This window comes from Leptodactylus fuscus, chromosome 9 (genome assembly GCF_031893055.1).
Source record: "Leptodactylus fuscus isolate aLepFus1 chromosome 9, aLepFus1.hap2, whole genome shotgun sequence".
Lineage (NCBI taxonomy): Eukaryota > Metazoa > Chordata > Amphibia > Anura > Leptodactylidae > Leptodactylus > Leptodactylus fuscus.
The window spans coordinates 6,780,641-6,797,944 of NC_134273.1; the positions used below are offsets into that span (position 1 = coordinate 6,780,641).

The window sequence follows — 17,304 nt, forward strand, 5'->3', positions numbered from 1 at the left end:
CCTGAAAAAAAAATAAAAAACTTGATCTTTGAAGAAAAAGTTAAGGGTCGATTTTTTTGTGAACGATGTGCTCATATTTGATACAGTGGTAAATAGGAGAACGAAGGGGTGTAAAAGTGTAACAGTGGTCGGCCGGAAAGTTTTTCAAAAAATTTCAAAAAAATTCAAAAATATTAGTTAGAATTATTATAAGGTAATATGTCATATCATATGATATATATGTCATGTACTACATGATTCATTATATAATGTATAGATGATTGATTGATTGATACAAGATAGAAAGATATGGGATATTATGGATAGATTTTAAAAAATTTCAAAATCTAAAAGATATCAATTTTCCGCAACTATTTGGACTCGTTCTACGAGATGTAAAAATCTAGAAAAAAAAATTCCAAAATTTAAAATGTATACATTTTACACAACTATTTGGACTGGTCCTACGAGACGTAAAAATCTAAAAAAAAAAAAATATTAAAAAATTTTTGCAAAAATTAAAAAAAAAAAAAAAAAAAAATTCTATATATATATATTTGTCATCACGCATAAAAAGTGACTGTGAAAAAAACAGATACAGGATCAGGCAGAAGTCGGGAGAGAGAGAGAAAAAAAAAAGCTAAACATTGCATGATAGTCTCTAAGCAATTCCATCTGTCAAGCAGAAATTTTCGGCTAATAGCCTGTGGCGATCCCTCTTTCTCTCTCTCTCCTTCTCCGCAGTCCACTACCTGCTTCTTTGTCCTATAAAATCTCCTCATTCTACTTGCAAAAAAAAAAAAAAACAGGCATGAAAGAAAAAGGAGAAGGGGAACGCTGCAGACTAAAATCATCCGAGAGATGAAGCCCTAATTTTAGGCGTCTCACTTTGATGTTGAGCAGTGGGCTCTTATTTAAGGGAAAAAAAAAAAAAAAAACCCACACGGACGGGGAAGAAGAAGACATAGCTGTTAGCAGATGACTTTTCATCTCCACTTCACCTTGCCACTGGGTCTCTGAGAGATTGGTTCATTGTCAAGGAGATTTTTTTTTTTTTTTTTTTTTACCCATGATTCCATATGGTATGGAAGCGGCTACATGTTGCCCAACATGGCATAGCAAATGTTTTCTCAATTAGGTGTCTTATCTCCCGTGAGCTAGCATCAGATGAAGCTTGCTGACAGCATAATGGCAGGGAAAACTTCTGACGGCTCCATCAAATGGCAGCTTTGCTACGACATCTCGGCCAGAACTTGGTGGATGGTAAGTTGGCAGCCGGACTGTTTTTTTTTTTTTTTTTTTTTTTTTAAACTTTCCCTCCCTCTTTGACAAAATGTCCCAGACCTCACATTTATCAAATTAACATTTGATTTTTTTTTTTTTTCTCACTCTCCAATGAATCCGCCTTACGGTTGCCCCACTTGGTTTCCTCTGTGCCACTCAGTAACAAGGGGCTATTGATGTGGAGCAGTGGATGCCCTGTCCTGCTGTTTGCTAAGAAAGAATTCAATGTTTGCACCGGGGTTGATCCTTCCGTCATTATCCTCCTTCTTCTGTTCCTTTTAATTTGTAGCAATTTTTGTTTTAAATTTTGCAAATTGCAACAAAACAAAATAAAACCCAATTCCCGGCTAGAAATTAGAATTCAACCTGTTAGGATTTTTTTATAGCTCATTATGCCTGTGATCTGTAGACTTTCATCCCAAGTTCTTCTCAAGTTTCTGGCGTTTGTTTACATCCGAGCAGGTTACAATCCTATAACATCCCGGATCTCCGCGTTACGGATCTTCTATAATCTGCTCTTTATATGCTGTTTAGCTCAATTAAAAGAGAAAAAAAAAAAGTTGCGCCGGAGTCTCGACACTTTGGGGTTGAGTTAACTCTCATGGTGTGGTCATTGAGGCCGGGTAACCTTTGACTTCTCCATCTATAAGATGTATAAAGCTTAAGGAGTGGGGCAGACAATCGCCCATTGTTGGGGCTATATACACATCTTGTTGTGCCGGGTCGGCGGCCGCCCCTGGTTGTCGTTAGAGACTTGTTGTCCGTTAGGGGATTAATTCATTAACAGCGCATTTCGGAGTCGGCCCGTAATTATTATTCTTGTGGCAAGCGTGAATTCTTCCAGTGCGAGAGAAAGTTTTCGGGCAGGACAATGAGCGCATTATTCATTCCTAACTAGACCGTGAACTGCAGCTCATTTCACAAAGATATCAGAGCCGGCGAGTGGAGGGGATCCCGAAAGCCAAGGCTTCACCTCTCTCCTACTGCCCCTCTACTCTCTCAGGCTCCATTATTTTATTTTATTTTTTTATTTATTTATTTTTTGTAATTTTTTTCCACCCCCCACCCCCAAATATTTTTGGACTGTGGACAATGAAGGATAAGAGGGACGGAAACGATTTTTTTGTGCTGTATTTGTCGCTGTCGTGCTCTTTGCTCGGACGTCCTGGTGTCGCTTTGTACTTTGTGTTTTTGTCTGTTTTATGATTTGGCTTGGGGACTCCCTCGGGGTTTGTCAGGTTGTTCATTTCATCAGAAGCTTCTTCATGTCTTGGAACTTTCTAAGTTACTGGAGTGTTTGCTCTCCTCGTGTGTCTCTCCTAAGATGATCCCTAGGACTCTTGTCCCTCCGATTTACCTGCTTGTGTCTGGTTTTTGCTCTCATTGATTGTATTGTTTTGTTCTGCTATCTGATAGGATAGATGTATGACATGTAGGATATGTGATGTGACATTATGAGTAGTGGGATACAGTGTATGATATGTGTTCTATGATACGACCAATATGATACAATATTTGCTATGATACAATGTACGACATCATCTGATCGGATATGACATATGGATACAATGTACAATGTGATAATAGATGGATCAATATACAATATTATTCAAGATATGCTATTATATGGTATACTGCAATATCCAATACATGATATGATATATGACATGATATATGGGATGTACAATGTGATAACATATAAATCAATATATACAATATCATAAACGATGCTATACGATATATGATCAATATATGATATGATATAATATCTGACATCATATTATATGAGAGGATATATGTTATACAACATACAGGTCAATACAGAATATAATATTACAACATATTATATATAGTATTATACAATACGGATTTAGTGTATGAGAACATACAATATATAACATTATATGATACAAGGTGAAATATTGTATATTATAATAATCAATGATAAAATATATGACATGGTACATATGCTATATATTATATGATAGACTAGAATGTGTTATAATGTGATGTAACAAAATATATCATGTGATACAGTATAGAATAGGATATGAATATATGGTATTATGTCATATTCAATCTATGATACAATATATGACATCATATGATACGATACTTACATGATGTGATATGGTCCACATATTGTATAATATAGGATATAAACCATGTAAGATATATATACACACACACACACACCATATTATATTAATGTATGTATTATACTGTACCGTACCATGATATATTGTGGTACAGTACATGATGTCATATATAGTATCAGTATGTCACTAATACAATACGGTATATGGTGTCACATGATCTGATAGGAGATTGTACATAATATAGCTCTATATATCATGGTACTGTACAATATAGTATATGATATAATATATGACATTAGTAGATATGATATATGGTGTATGATATGTGATATGATATGCTCAGCTTAGATGGAAGACAAGACACACCTAAGGTTAAATGGAAGTAAAGATTAAAAGGGAAAAAATTCAAAAATATCCGCACTTTTCCTTCCACTTCTTGTTCTACCACTTGTCAGAGTGATAAACCGAGTTATTACACCAAAGCCTCCTGTGGTATACAGCGTATACTCTGTATATAGGGTTAGTGCCCACCAGGATGACACCGGCAGGGACTGCACAACTGGGGAAAGCATGGAAAATCTGTGTCAATGTTCTGCAGGGTAAACAATCTCCGACCAGAGAATCTGGAGGGAACTTTGAAGATTTCAGATCATTGTAAACTTTAATACAAAACTTTCCACAAAATGATTGTTATTGGCGTCAGCCTCTCGGGGAAAAAGTTTGGTGAGGCAGGTACAAAGTGTGTGCAAAGTCAGACAAAGATAGATAGATAGATAGATAGATAGATAGATAGATAGATAGAAGATAGATAGATAGATAGATAGATAGGAGATAGATAGATAGATAGATAGATAGATAGATAGATAGATAGATAGATAGGAAATAGATAGATAGATAGATAGATAGATAGATAGATAGATAGATAGATAGATAGGAGATAGATAGATAGATAGATAGATAGATAGATAGATAGATAGGAGATAGATAGATAGATAGATAGATAGATAGATAGGAGATAGATAGATAGATAGATAGATAGATAGATAGATAGATAGGAGATAGATAGATAGATAGATAGATAGATAGATAGATAGATAGAAGATAGATAGATAGATAGATAGATAGATAGATAGGAGATAGATAGATAGATAGATAGATAGATAGATAGAAGATAGATAGATAGATAGATAGATAGATAGATAGATAGATAGGAGATAGATAGATAGATAGATAGATAGATAGATAGATGATAGATAGATAGATAGATAGATAGATAGATAGGAGATAGATAGATAGATAGATAGATAGATAGATAGAAGATAGATAGATAGATAGATAGATAGATAGGAGATAGATAGATAGATAGATAGATAGATAGATAGATAGATAGGAGATAGATAGATAGATAGATAGATAGGAGATAGATAGATAGATAGATAGATAGATAGATAGATAGGAGATAGATAGATAGATAGATAGATAGATAGGAGATAGATAGATAGATAGATAGATAGATAGATAGATAGATAGGAGATAGATAGATAGATAGATAGATAGATAGATAGGAGATAGATAGATAGATAGATAGATAGATAGATAGGAGATAGATAGATAGATAGATAGATAGGAGATAGATAGATAGATAGATAGATAGGAGAGAGATAGATAGATAGATAGATAGATAGATAGATAGATAGATAGATAGATAGATAGATAGGAGATAGATAGATAGATAGATAGATAGATAGGAGATAGATAGATAGATAGATAGATAGATAGGAGATAGATAGATAGATAGATAGATAGATAGATAGGAGATAGATAGATAGATAGATAGATAGATAGATAGATGATAGATAGATAGATAGATAGATAGATAGGAAATAGATAGATAGATAGATAGATAGATAGATAGATAGATAGGAGATAGATAGATAGATAGATAGATAGATAGATAGGAGATAGATAGATAGATAGATAGATAGATAGATAGATAGGAGATAGATAGATAGATAGATAGATAGATAGGAGATAGATAGATAGATAGATAGATAGATAGGAGATAGATAGATAGATAGATAGATAGATAGATAGAAGATAGATAGATAGATAGATAGATAGATAGGAGATAGATAGATAGATAGATAGATAGATAGGAGATAGATAGATAGATAGATAGATAGATAGATAGATAGGAGATAGATAGGAGATAGATAGATAGATAGATAGATAGATAGATAGATAGATAGATAGGAGATAGATAGATAGATAGATAGATAGATAGATAGATAGATAGATAGGAGATAGATAGATAGATAGATAGATAGATAGATAGGAGATAGATAGATAGATAGATAGATAGATAGATAGGAGATAGATAGATAGATAGATAGATAGATAGATAGGAGATAGATAGATAGATAGATAGATAGATAGATAGATAGGAGATAGATAGATAGATAGATAGATAGATAGATAGGAGATAGATAGATAGATAGATAGATAGATAGATAGGAGATAGATAGATAGATAGATAGATAGATAGATAGATAGGAGATAGATAGATAGATAGATAGATAGATAGATAGATAGGAGATAGATAGATAGATAGATAGATAGATAGATAGGAGATAGATAGATAGATAGATAGATAGATAGATAGATAGGAGATAGATAGATAGATAGATAGATAGATAGATAGATAGGAGATAGATAGATAGATAGATAGATAGATAGATAGATAGGAGATAGATAGATAGATAGATAGATAGATAGATAGGAGATAGATAGATAGATAGATAGATAGATAGATAGATAGGAGATAGATAGATAGATAGATAGATAGATAGATAGATAGATAGGAGATAGATAGATAGATAGATAGATAGATAGATAGATAGATAGGAGATAGATAGATAGATAGATAGATAGATAGGAAATAGATAGATAGGAGATAGATAGATAGATAGATAGATAGATAGGAGATAGATAGATAGATAGATAGATAGATAGATAGTTAGATAGATAGATAAATAGATAGATAGGAGATAGATAGATAGATAGATAGATAGATAGATGATAGATAGATAGATAGATAGATAGATAGATAGATAGATAGATGCTGTGCCCCATCTCCATTACAATCTATGTGGGTGCACCCCGGGGGTTCGGATACTTCCATGCTGTATATTACTTTGCTATGCATGAGGGGGCAGGGCTGTGATTTCCCCATCAGGGCGCTGAGTCTTTCTTGCTCGGTGGACAATCTGTTCTGCTGCAGAATTTCAGGTTTCTACAATATTCCATAAATGCACAACTATATTAATAAACCTTCCCAGCCTGTGCGCCCGGCCTGCAGCAGCCGAGGGGTTAATCCGGCACACAAGGGGTGTAGTAGAGCCGGCGATTTATTGAGTGACAAGAGAGAAAACACAACTAAATTATACTAATTGGTTAATAAAGCGCCTGACACTGAGTGACTGGCAGGGCCTGTCCGCGCCGCAGCCATTACTGTGCCTGGACATTCCCCTGTAGCAGAGCTGAGTATGTGATTTGGCTCAGCCATTGCAAGACAATATATTTCTCTTTGGGGCAGATAATACAGCACAAAAGGGTTAAATGACAAACTCAGCTCTGCTCCATCTGTACTGTAGACAACTGCTGTAAGAAGCTCTCACCTCATAAGACCCAAGCCCATTTACATATACAGATATAGCAGAGCTGTGCTTGCCATCTGGTTTAATAGACAATCTTTGAGATACTACAACTCCCAGCATCCATTCTTGCTCTGCTTTTCTCGGAACTTCCATAGACGCGCCTCTGGCATGCTGGGAGTTGTAGTTTCACACTAACTATTGTTTTAAATCATCTTCCTACAGTGTACAAATGCTGCACAGGCCCAATGACAAATTCAGCTCTGCTATATCAATACTTTGCCTTCACTTTTAGCTTTCTATAAGAACGGACTGAGCTGATAATACTTACTCTATGCTGACTAGACCTGTATTTTACCCTTAACTCAAAGGATACCAACTACGAACCTTGAGATCACACCTTCAGCTCTGCTACATCTCTGCCCACCTGGATAGAGAAATTAAACAATTAATAGCAGCACAAATCCCAGAATGCCGAGCAGTGACAGGAGAGCAGTGATAGGAGAGCAGTGATAGGAGAGCAGTGATAGGAGAGACGCCATTCTATACAATGTATCAAGGTGTCCATTCTGGTGTGATTGTACAGATGTAGCAGAGCTGAGGTTGCACTGGAGGCTGGGAGTTGTAGTTCCCCATCTCGGTTGCGTCTGGTTATCTCCCTTTTTTGTGTAAGGCAATCCCTTCCTATAGACAGAGCCTTGTAAGTGGAATCAGAGGCTCGTTGGTCTCCGGTCCGACTATTAAAAGCTCAGATAAGTGCAGCTGTGTTATTCTTCAAAACATTCCTTTATCTGGATCATATTAAAAAAAAAGACCCCCCCACCCCCACCGACCCCCCCATTCAGTGAGAACAATGATGAGAACCAGGGTTGTCAGGAGCAGCGTCGCCTCCCATTTATTTACCTAAACTCAGCGGACATAGGTGAAATCCCATTCACTTCCCCGTCCTCGGAGGTCTCCTGTTATTACATATGAGGTGGATTGTCATTAGATAGAAGATTCTGCCCGGGGTCCGGGGTCCTGATGGTCCGGGGGCCGCGCAATGGTCGGAGGCCAAAAACACCCGGGGACATATACAGTCTAATGGTTGTCAGAGATCAGGACATAGGGTAAAGGTCAAGCTTAGATACATAGTGCTGAGGACGGTATCATATGTGATAGGATTAGATACATTGTACAGAGGACGGTATCACATGTGATAGGATTAGATACATTGTACAGAGGACGGTATCACATGTGATAGGATTAGATACATTGTACAGAGGACGGTATCACATGTGATAGGATTAGATACATCGTACAGAGGACGGTATCACATATGATAGGATTAGATACATAATGCAGAGGATGGTATCACATATGATAGGATTAGATACATTGTACAGGGGATGGTATCACATGTGATAGGATTAGATACATCGTACAGAGGACGGTATCACATATGATAGGATTAGATACATAATGCAGAGGATGGTATCACATATGATAGGATTAGATACATTGTACAGGGGATGGTATCACATGTGATAGGATTAGATACATCGTACAGAGGACGGTATCACATATGATAGGATTAGATACATAATGCAGAGGATGGTATCACATATGATAGGATTAGATACATTGTACAGAGGACGGTATCACATATGATAGGATTAGATACATTGTACAGAGGACGGTATCACATGTGATAGGATTAGATACATTGTACAGAGGACGGTATCACATGTGATAGGATTAGATACATTGTACAGAGGACGGTATCACATGTGATAGGATTAGATACATTGTACAGAGGACGGTATCACATGTGATAGGATTAGATACATTGTACAGAGGACGGTATCACATGTGATAGGATTAGATACATTGTACAGAGGACGGTATCACATGTGATAGGATTAGATACATTGTACAGAGGACGGTATCACATGTGATAGGATTAGATACATTGTACAGAGGACGGTATCACATGTGATAGGATTAGATACATTGTACAGAGGACGGTATCACATGTGATAGGATTAGATACATTGTACAGAGGACGGTATCACATGTGATAGGATTAGATACATTGTACAGAGGACGGTATCACATGTGATAGGATTAGATACATTGTACAGAGGACGGTATCACATGTGATAGGATTAGATACATTGTACAGAGGACGGTATCACGTGATAGGATTAGATACATTGTACAGAGGACGGTATCAGATGTGATAGGATTAGATACATTGTACAGAGGACGGTATCACATGTGATAGGATTAGATACATTGTACAGAGGACGGTATCACATGTGATAGGATTAGATACATTGTACAGAGGACGGTATCACATGTGATAGGATTAGATACATTGTACAGAGGACGGTATCACATGTGATAGGATTAGATACATTGTACAGAGGACGGTATCACATGTGATAGGATTAGATACATTGTACAGAGGACGGTATCACATGTGATAGGATTAGATACATTGTACAGAGGACGGTATCACATGTGATAGGATTAGATACATTGTACAGAGGACGGTATCACATGTGATAGGATTAGATACATTGTACAGAGTTCGGTATCACATGTGATAGGATTAGATACATTGTACAGAGGACGGTATCACATGTGATAGGATTAGATACATTGTACAGAGGACGGTATCACGTGATAGGATTAGATACATTGTACAGAGGACGGTATCACGTGATAGGATTAGATACATTGTACAGAGGACGGTATCACATGTGATAGGATTAGATACATTGTACAGAGGACGGTATCACATGTGATAGGATTAGATACATTGTACAGAGGACGGTATCACGTGATAGGATTAGATACATTGTACAGAGGACGGTATCACATGTGATAGGATTAGATACATTGTACAGAGGACGGTATCACATGTGATAGGATTAGATACATTGTACAGAGGACGGTATCACATGTGATAGGATTAGATACATTGTACAGAGGACGGTATCACATGTGATAGGATTAGATACATTGTACAGAGGACGGTATCACATGTGATAGGATTAGATACATTGTACAGAGGACGGTATCACATGTGATAGGATTAGATACATTGTACAGAGGACGGTATCACGTGATAGGATTAGATACATTGTACAGAGGACGGTATCACGTGATAGGATTAGATACATTGTACAGAGGACGGTATCACATGTGATAGGATTAGATACATTGTACAGAGGACGGTATCACGTGATAGGATTAGATACATTGTACAGAGGACGGTATCACATGTGATAGGATTAGATACATTGTACAGAGGACGGTATCACATGTGATAGGATTAGATACATTGTACAGAGGACGGTATCACATGTGATAGGATTAGATACATTGTACAGAGGACGGTATCACGTGATAGGATTAGAAATATTGTACAGAGGACGGTATCACATGTGATAGGATTAGATACATTGTACAGAGGACAGTATCACATGTGATAGGATTAGATACATTGTACAGAGGACGGTATCACATGTGATAGGATTAGATACATTGTACAGAGGATGGTATGACCAGAAGCCTAACTTGCAGTTCTTAGGCCCAAGTGCAAAACCTGCAATGGGCCCCCCACTTATCATGTTTCTGATATTTTCCAGGGTTTCAGGGCCCAATAGCTATGCCCCTGGGTGTTATATATGGTGGGATACACGGGCTGTGTAGACAGGTCTGATATATATGCACAATGACACCTGGGGTACAGAATGACACTTGGGATACAGGACAATGACACTTGGGATACAGGACAATGACACTTGGGATACAGGACAATGACACTTGGGATACAGGACAATGACACTTGGGGTACAGACAATGACACTTGGGATACAGGACAATGACACTTGGGGTGCAGGACAATGACACTCGGGGTACAGGACAATGACACTCGGGGTACAGGACAATGACACTCGGGGTGCAGGGCAATGACACTTGGGGTACAGGATAATGACACTTGGGGTACAGGACAATGACACTCGGGGTACAGGACAATGACACTTGGGGTACAGACAATGACACTCGGGGTACAGGACAATGACACTTGGGGTACAGACAATGACACTCGGGGTGCAGGACAATGACACTCGGGGTACAGGACAATGACACTTGGGATACAGGACAATGACACTTGGGATACAGGACAATGACACTTGGGGTACAGACAATGACACTTGGGGTACAGGACAATGACACTTGGGGTACAGGACAATGACTCTCGGGGTACAGGACACTGACACTTGGGGTGCAGGACAATGACACTTGGGATACAGGACAATGACACTTGGGGTACAGACAATGACACTTGGGGTACAGACAATGACACTTGGGATACAGGACAATGACACTTGGGGTACAGACAATGACACTTGGGGTACAGACAATGACACTTGGGGTACAGGACAATGACACTTGGGGTACAAACAATGACACTTGGGATACAGGACAATGACACTCGGGGTACAGGACACTGACACTTGGGGTGCAGGACAATGACACTTGGGATACAGGACAATGACACTTGGGATACAGGACAATGACACTTGGGGTACAGAATGATACTTGGGGTACAGGACAATGACACTTGGGATACAGGACAATGACACTCGGGGTACAGGACAATGACACTTGGGGTACAGGACAATGACACTTGGGGTACAGGACAATGACACTTGGGGTACAGAATGATACTTGGGGTACAGGACAATGACACTTGGGATACAGGACAATGACACTCGGGGTACAGGACAATGACACTTGGGGTACAGGACAATGACACTCGGGGTACAGGACAATGACACTTGGGGTACAGGACAATGACACTTGGGATACAGGACAATGACACTTGGGATACAGGACAATGACACTCGGGGTACAGGACAATGACACTTGGGGTACAGGACAATGACACTCGGGGTACAGGACAATGACACTTGGGGTACAGGACAATGACACTTGGGATACAGGACAATGACACTTGGGGTACAGGACAATGACACTTGGGATACAGGACAATGACATTTGGGGTACAGAATGATACTTGGGGTACAGACAATGACTTGTGCGCCCCTCACGTGTCGCTGTCAGCACGCTGCGGTCTATGTAAATGGCCTCTTACAATATTCCCCAATCTGTCTCCTTCCTTCTGGGTACATGTCAGCGGTCGGCGTGCAGCTGGGGAGCGCGGCTGTGTGAGGTCACGGGATATCATGACAAATTAGAAGTAACAGGTTTAAAGCCAAAAATATCCATAAGACAAGGACGTTACCCACAAGGGGCGAGGGTGATGCTCGTGGTATCTCAGCCAGAGTTACACTTCAAAAGTGAAGAGAAAGAATCCAACAATAATCTCATAGGGGGCAGAGACTTTTCGGGCCCTTCAGGCTCCAAGCGGGGGAAGTCTATATCGATACGAATATATTTGCTACAATGTATAGGAGCATTTATATACTCAGCTCTGATTCTGTGACTGTATACAGGGGTGCTCCCTCCTCTATGTCAGGAGGCCGGGGCCCTATTACCTATCTTGCATTGGGGTCCCCCTGTTCCTATAAAGCCCCCGGCTGCGGTAACTTCTTGGCTGTCAGGACTTGACTTCCCAGAACTGTAATTTGCAGTTTTATTCATCCCAAGAAATGTCACCACCAAAGAGAACTTGGCCGCCTGACACAGTCCCTGTACACGGGTCCCCGAGGAGCCGGAGCTGCCATCACCATCGATGAGATTACAGCACTGTCCCAGCGCTCACTGCCGGCCTGTAAACTCTTGTGGGATGGCGGTTTTTCCTGCGACTCTGCTGAGCACCACTCATGGGACGGGGTCTTGGCACCAGTAAGACACTTGTCGTTCTCCCCTGGTCCCGCTCAGCAGACTGGCACTCACTTGGTTTTATGTTCTCCTTTCCTGTGCGGCTCACAGAGGAAAATGATCTGAGAAGATGGAACAGAAATGCCGGAAATACAGAAAGTAGCAAATAATACAAGTCCTGGAAATAACATTGTCTATACTATAGACTCTATAGGGACAGGCAGCAGAGGCCGCCGCCTATAGTATCACCACTGCCTATGGAGTAGTATTCATTATGCCCCTCCCCCACTTCCACCATGGTAGACCCCACTGTCAGATGACAGCCGCTCCATCATTTACCAGCTCCTATAGGATACATACCTTGTTGCGACCATATCTTATATCACTATAATGCTTGTCAAACACAAAAACTAAGCAGTAATTTTGATTCAAAGTATCCCACCGCCTTGTGTATACAGCTCTAATGCAATCCTATGTGTCTCTGAAATTTCCCCAATGTGGGACTATTAAAGGATTATCTTATCTTATCTATGGTTACAAACTACAAGCAGTCCCAGTATAGTCAGATCGTGATGGGGTTTTTTGTCTTTGGTAGGGAATGATAGAACATTGACTGCAGGCGTTCCCGCCATCTGACCCTGCTTAGAGGAGTAGCCTCCTTACGCTTCTCCCCCAAATTTACAGAGATGGGTCAGATGACATCTCATGAGATAATGTCTCTTAACTGGGATGTCACCATTGCAATCATTTCGCATAATGCTCCTCTGCATCTCCAACCCAAAATTGAGACGACTCAGCAAATCATGTGCATTAAAATCATCCCACTGTTTTGTGTACGCAGCTCTCGTGCAGAGTGATGCACCTCCTTGGTTACAGACTACAAGCAGGTGTTGTGTAGTCGGATTCTGCAGTTATTTGACCGTGATTAGTTAGTTCTGTTTAGTTAGTGAGCGAAAGTGTCAATAATGAGTATCCGCTCCTATCCATAGTATACAGTATATAGACACAGGCTTGACTTTGGCGGTTTTTGATGAGTTCCTTGGCGGTTGCGTGCTGATTTTGGCCAATGAAATGTCAGCAGGTTTACCATAACACGTTACACGTGACCGCAGACATATTAACCCTTGAAACAAGATCTATTTCTGTCCGTGACTGAGCAGCAAAAAAAAATAAAAAATCGCCAAAATTGTATTTGTCATTTTGCGCGGCCAAACGTCTTTTCACCTGTCCCGAGTGCGGAGCGGCGTGTGGTTCTAATTTGGAGGCATCAGTCAGGGACTGATTACAGGACAGGAAATTAGAGGATTAAACTGTCTGGTTAAACTTCCTCCAGATATCACAAGTCCGTAACTTACCCCGGATTAGGAACTCAACAATTCTACTGCCTGAAACCTTCTCCTCTGTCATTCATCTCATACTGCGAGGGGCCGAGGTCACAGAGACAAGGGGACGGCGGTCCTAGATTTAGGGCATCTTGGTCTGGTTTGGCCTGGTGGGATTGTGCTTTGTGTTTTATTATATAGGTAAAGAAAATGTTACTTTGTTTCTATAGCGAGATATCAATCTTATACAACGCAATACAAGAGAATGACGCAAAACTTGCGGCACAAATAGCGATGCCTTAAAAGTTAAGATGTTCTTTCATACCAGAGAGGTCAGTGCCAGGCAGGTGCTGCACAGCCAAGGATTTGTTACATTGTATCTGACTACACAAAACAAGGCTGTGTTAATGTCATTTAGAGTGTGGACCCGCTGTGCCATTGAATTGGTTTGACTTGGAGCTTTTCCCAAGAGTGTTGTCTAAGTGGCACCCTTGAACCCTTGAAGATCTGGACTTTACTGCAGGAAACCACCAGGCCACCCTTGGAGAAGTCTCAGTTAAGTGAGAGATATCTTGAGAAATGGCAACAAGCAGCATCAAAGGGACAGGAAGAGACTTGGTCAGTGGAAAGGTCAGGTCAGGTCAGGCAGAGTTAGTGTATAATAGTAATCCAGGCAGATGTCAAGGCAGGCGGCACAGGGTCAATATGGTAATGAGGCTGAGGTCAGGACAAGCGGCACAGGGTCAATATGGTAATAAGGCTGAGGTCAGGACAGGTGGCACAGGGTCAATATGGTAATAAGGCTGAGGTCAGGACAGGTGGCACAGGGTCAATATGGTGAGAAGGCTGAGGTCAGGGCAGGCGGTACAGGGTCAATATGGTAATAAGGCTGAGGTCAGGACAGGTGGCACAGGGTCAATATGGTAATAAGGCTGAGGTCAGGACAGGCAGCACAGGGTCAATATGGTAATGAGGCTGAGGTCAGGACAGGCGGCACAGGGTCAATATGGTAATGAGGCTGAGGTCAGGACAGACGGCACAGGGTCAATATGGTAATAAGGCTGAAGTCAGGACAGGCGGCACAGGGTCAATATGGTAATAAGGCTGAGGTCAGGACAGGAGACACAGGGTCAATATGGTAATAAGGCTGAGGTCAAGACAGGTGGCACAGGGTCAATATGGTAATAAGGCTGAGGTCAGGATGGGTGATACAGGGTCAATATGGTAATAAGGCTGAGGTCAGGACGGGTGATACAGGGTCAAGGTCAGGTAACGCTAAGAACTAGAAATAAGTGAACCATTTCCTAATGAGCCAAGTTTAGCAGCTTTCCAAAAACCTTAGGTTCAACTGAACTTGAGATTTTTAGGGAGTTTGCCACTCATTAATTATTATTATAGTCTTGAGGTCTCTTTAGAGTCCAGAGTATAATAAGTGAAGGCCCAGGGGAGGCCCAGATACTTAAATAACCAGTCCTACTCACTTTCCCTCACCTCTCCTGAGCTCCCTTGCAGCCTCTTGGGTGACGTCATGGGTGCTGAAGGACCACTGATGCCCATGACAGTGCAGGTGTCATAACGCTGGCGCATCCCAAATCCCCTCTGAGGCCCATTCACAAGCTAATTGGTGCACTTGGGCAGGAGGTCAAAAGAGGTCAGAAGAGGACTGTGAAGGAGCGCGGGCCAGGAGGGAGCCCTGGAGAAGTGAGGGAAGACAAGTATCAGCGAGTATTTCTGCACCTCTCCTGGGTCTCCTATTATTATACTCTGGTTTAGGAAAGAAATCCCGAGCGGTTCACCCACCTAGTATGGCTCAGACACCCGCCCATGGATGGCAGTGCCTCATATAACAAGGGGTGTGAGGTGACGGGTGCCCACTGATAACATGAAGCCTATTATAACCAGCACCAGCTCTCAATGCATTGACCTCCTGCAGGGCTTGTGCACATAAAGAGCAGCCGATCTGAACAGGCCGAGCTTCAGTATAAAGCAAAGAAGGAGAAGGGAAAAAGCAGCAAATTGAATCTCCATTTCGTTTGGTTCTTGAATTTCGCTTATACATTTCGCTAAGGTTCACATACTTATCCTTATACCAATCCGACATTGGAAGGATCTCACCAAGCACCACAATGCAGATTTGAGGCCCAGATCATATGTTCCTAATTGTGCTACATACAGATCAGGCAACCACAGGCCATCTGGGTCTTTACACCGTAAACCACAGCACATCTATGGTCACATGATCACTAGGTTGGTCGGCGCTCTTAATTGAGACACACCATCTGAAAGCCGTTGCGGGTCTCTGTGAAATTACTTAATGGGCTCATGGCCGTGCCCAGCATAGAGGTGTCCGCAGTACAAAACCACTGTGACATTTGGTAATTTCAGCAATAACGTGCGCATGAAATGGAAACGTCTCTCCCAATTATGTCAATGAGCCGATCCATCTGGAATGAACTTAACCCCTTGTGGACTGCAGGGGACAGAACAAAAAAAAAGGCCGTCAAGTGGAGAGTGCATTAAATGGAGCAGAGATGTGTCACGTATGTGCGTGTATCAGTATGTGAGGGCATGCAGAGCACAGGACGCCACAGGATGATAGCTATCTATCTGGTAGGCTCCAACGGATGGGGCCCCCATCCATCAAGAGAAAGGGGCCCCATCTGAAGGGTCGCACAGGTGGACTGCTCTCAGTATCTTCACCATGACTACTATATTGACCTCCTGTCCTTTTGGGTAGGTTATCAATATTCAATAAGGTGATTGAAGGGGAACTGGACTGAGCTGCGGCATGGTCGTGTGACCAATGAAGGTGATGTCACTGGCCGGAGAAGTGAAGCTCCTATGGCCACCTCATGCTCATGTTACTAGCCGAGTGTCGGACTAACCAGCCTATTCTAAGGATCATAGTCCTGGAATAAACAGCCCATTGAATCCAAAAGAAACCACATAATACTCAATCCTGCCAGTGGTGGCGCTGTGGGGAAATTGCTTACTTGTTTCCCGATTCCCTTGCTGATCACGGCGATCACTGAGGACTTTGGTAGTGGAAATATCTCCAATCAACCAATTTTTGGTGATATCTGAAAAGTGAACATACAACAGGTTATAGGAACTAGAATTTTTGGC

At 40.9% G+C, this 17,304-nt stretch overlaps 1 protein-coding gene across 2 annotated transcripts in view; it reads left to right on the forward strand.

The window, feature by feature from the left end:
• Window positions 1-1,031: 1,031 nt before the first annotated feature.
• The window catches only part of NFIA (nuclear factor I A), a 338,101-nt gene continuing 321,828 nt past the window's right edge, over window positions 1,032-17,304 (forward strand). The window contains exon 1 of one of the 2 annotated variants that reach the window (XM_075287768.1): window positions 1,032-1,242. In XM_075287768.1, the coding sequence (XP_075143869.1) occupies window positions 1,147-1,242 (96 nt within the window). In that variant the 5' untranslated portion in view covers window positions 1,032-1,146. The remainder of the gene's footprint in view (window positions 1,243-17,304) is intronic. The other variant, XM_075287770.1, reaches the window with a different exon arrangement.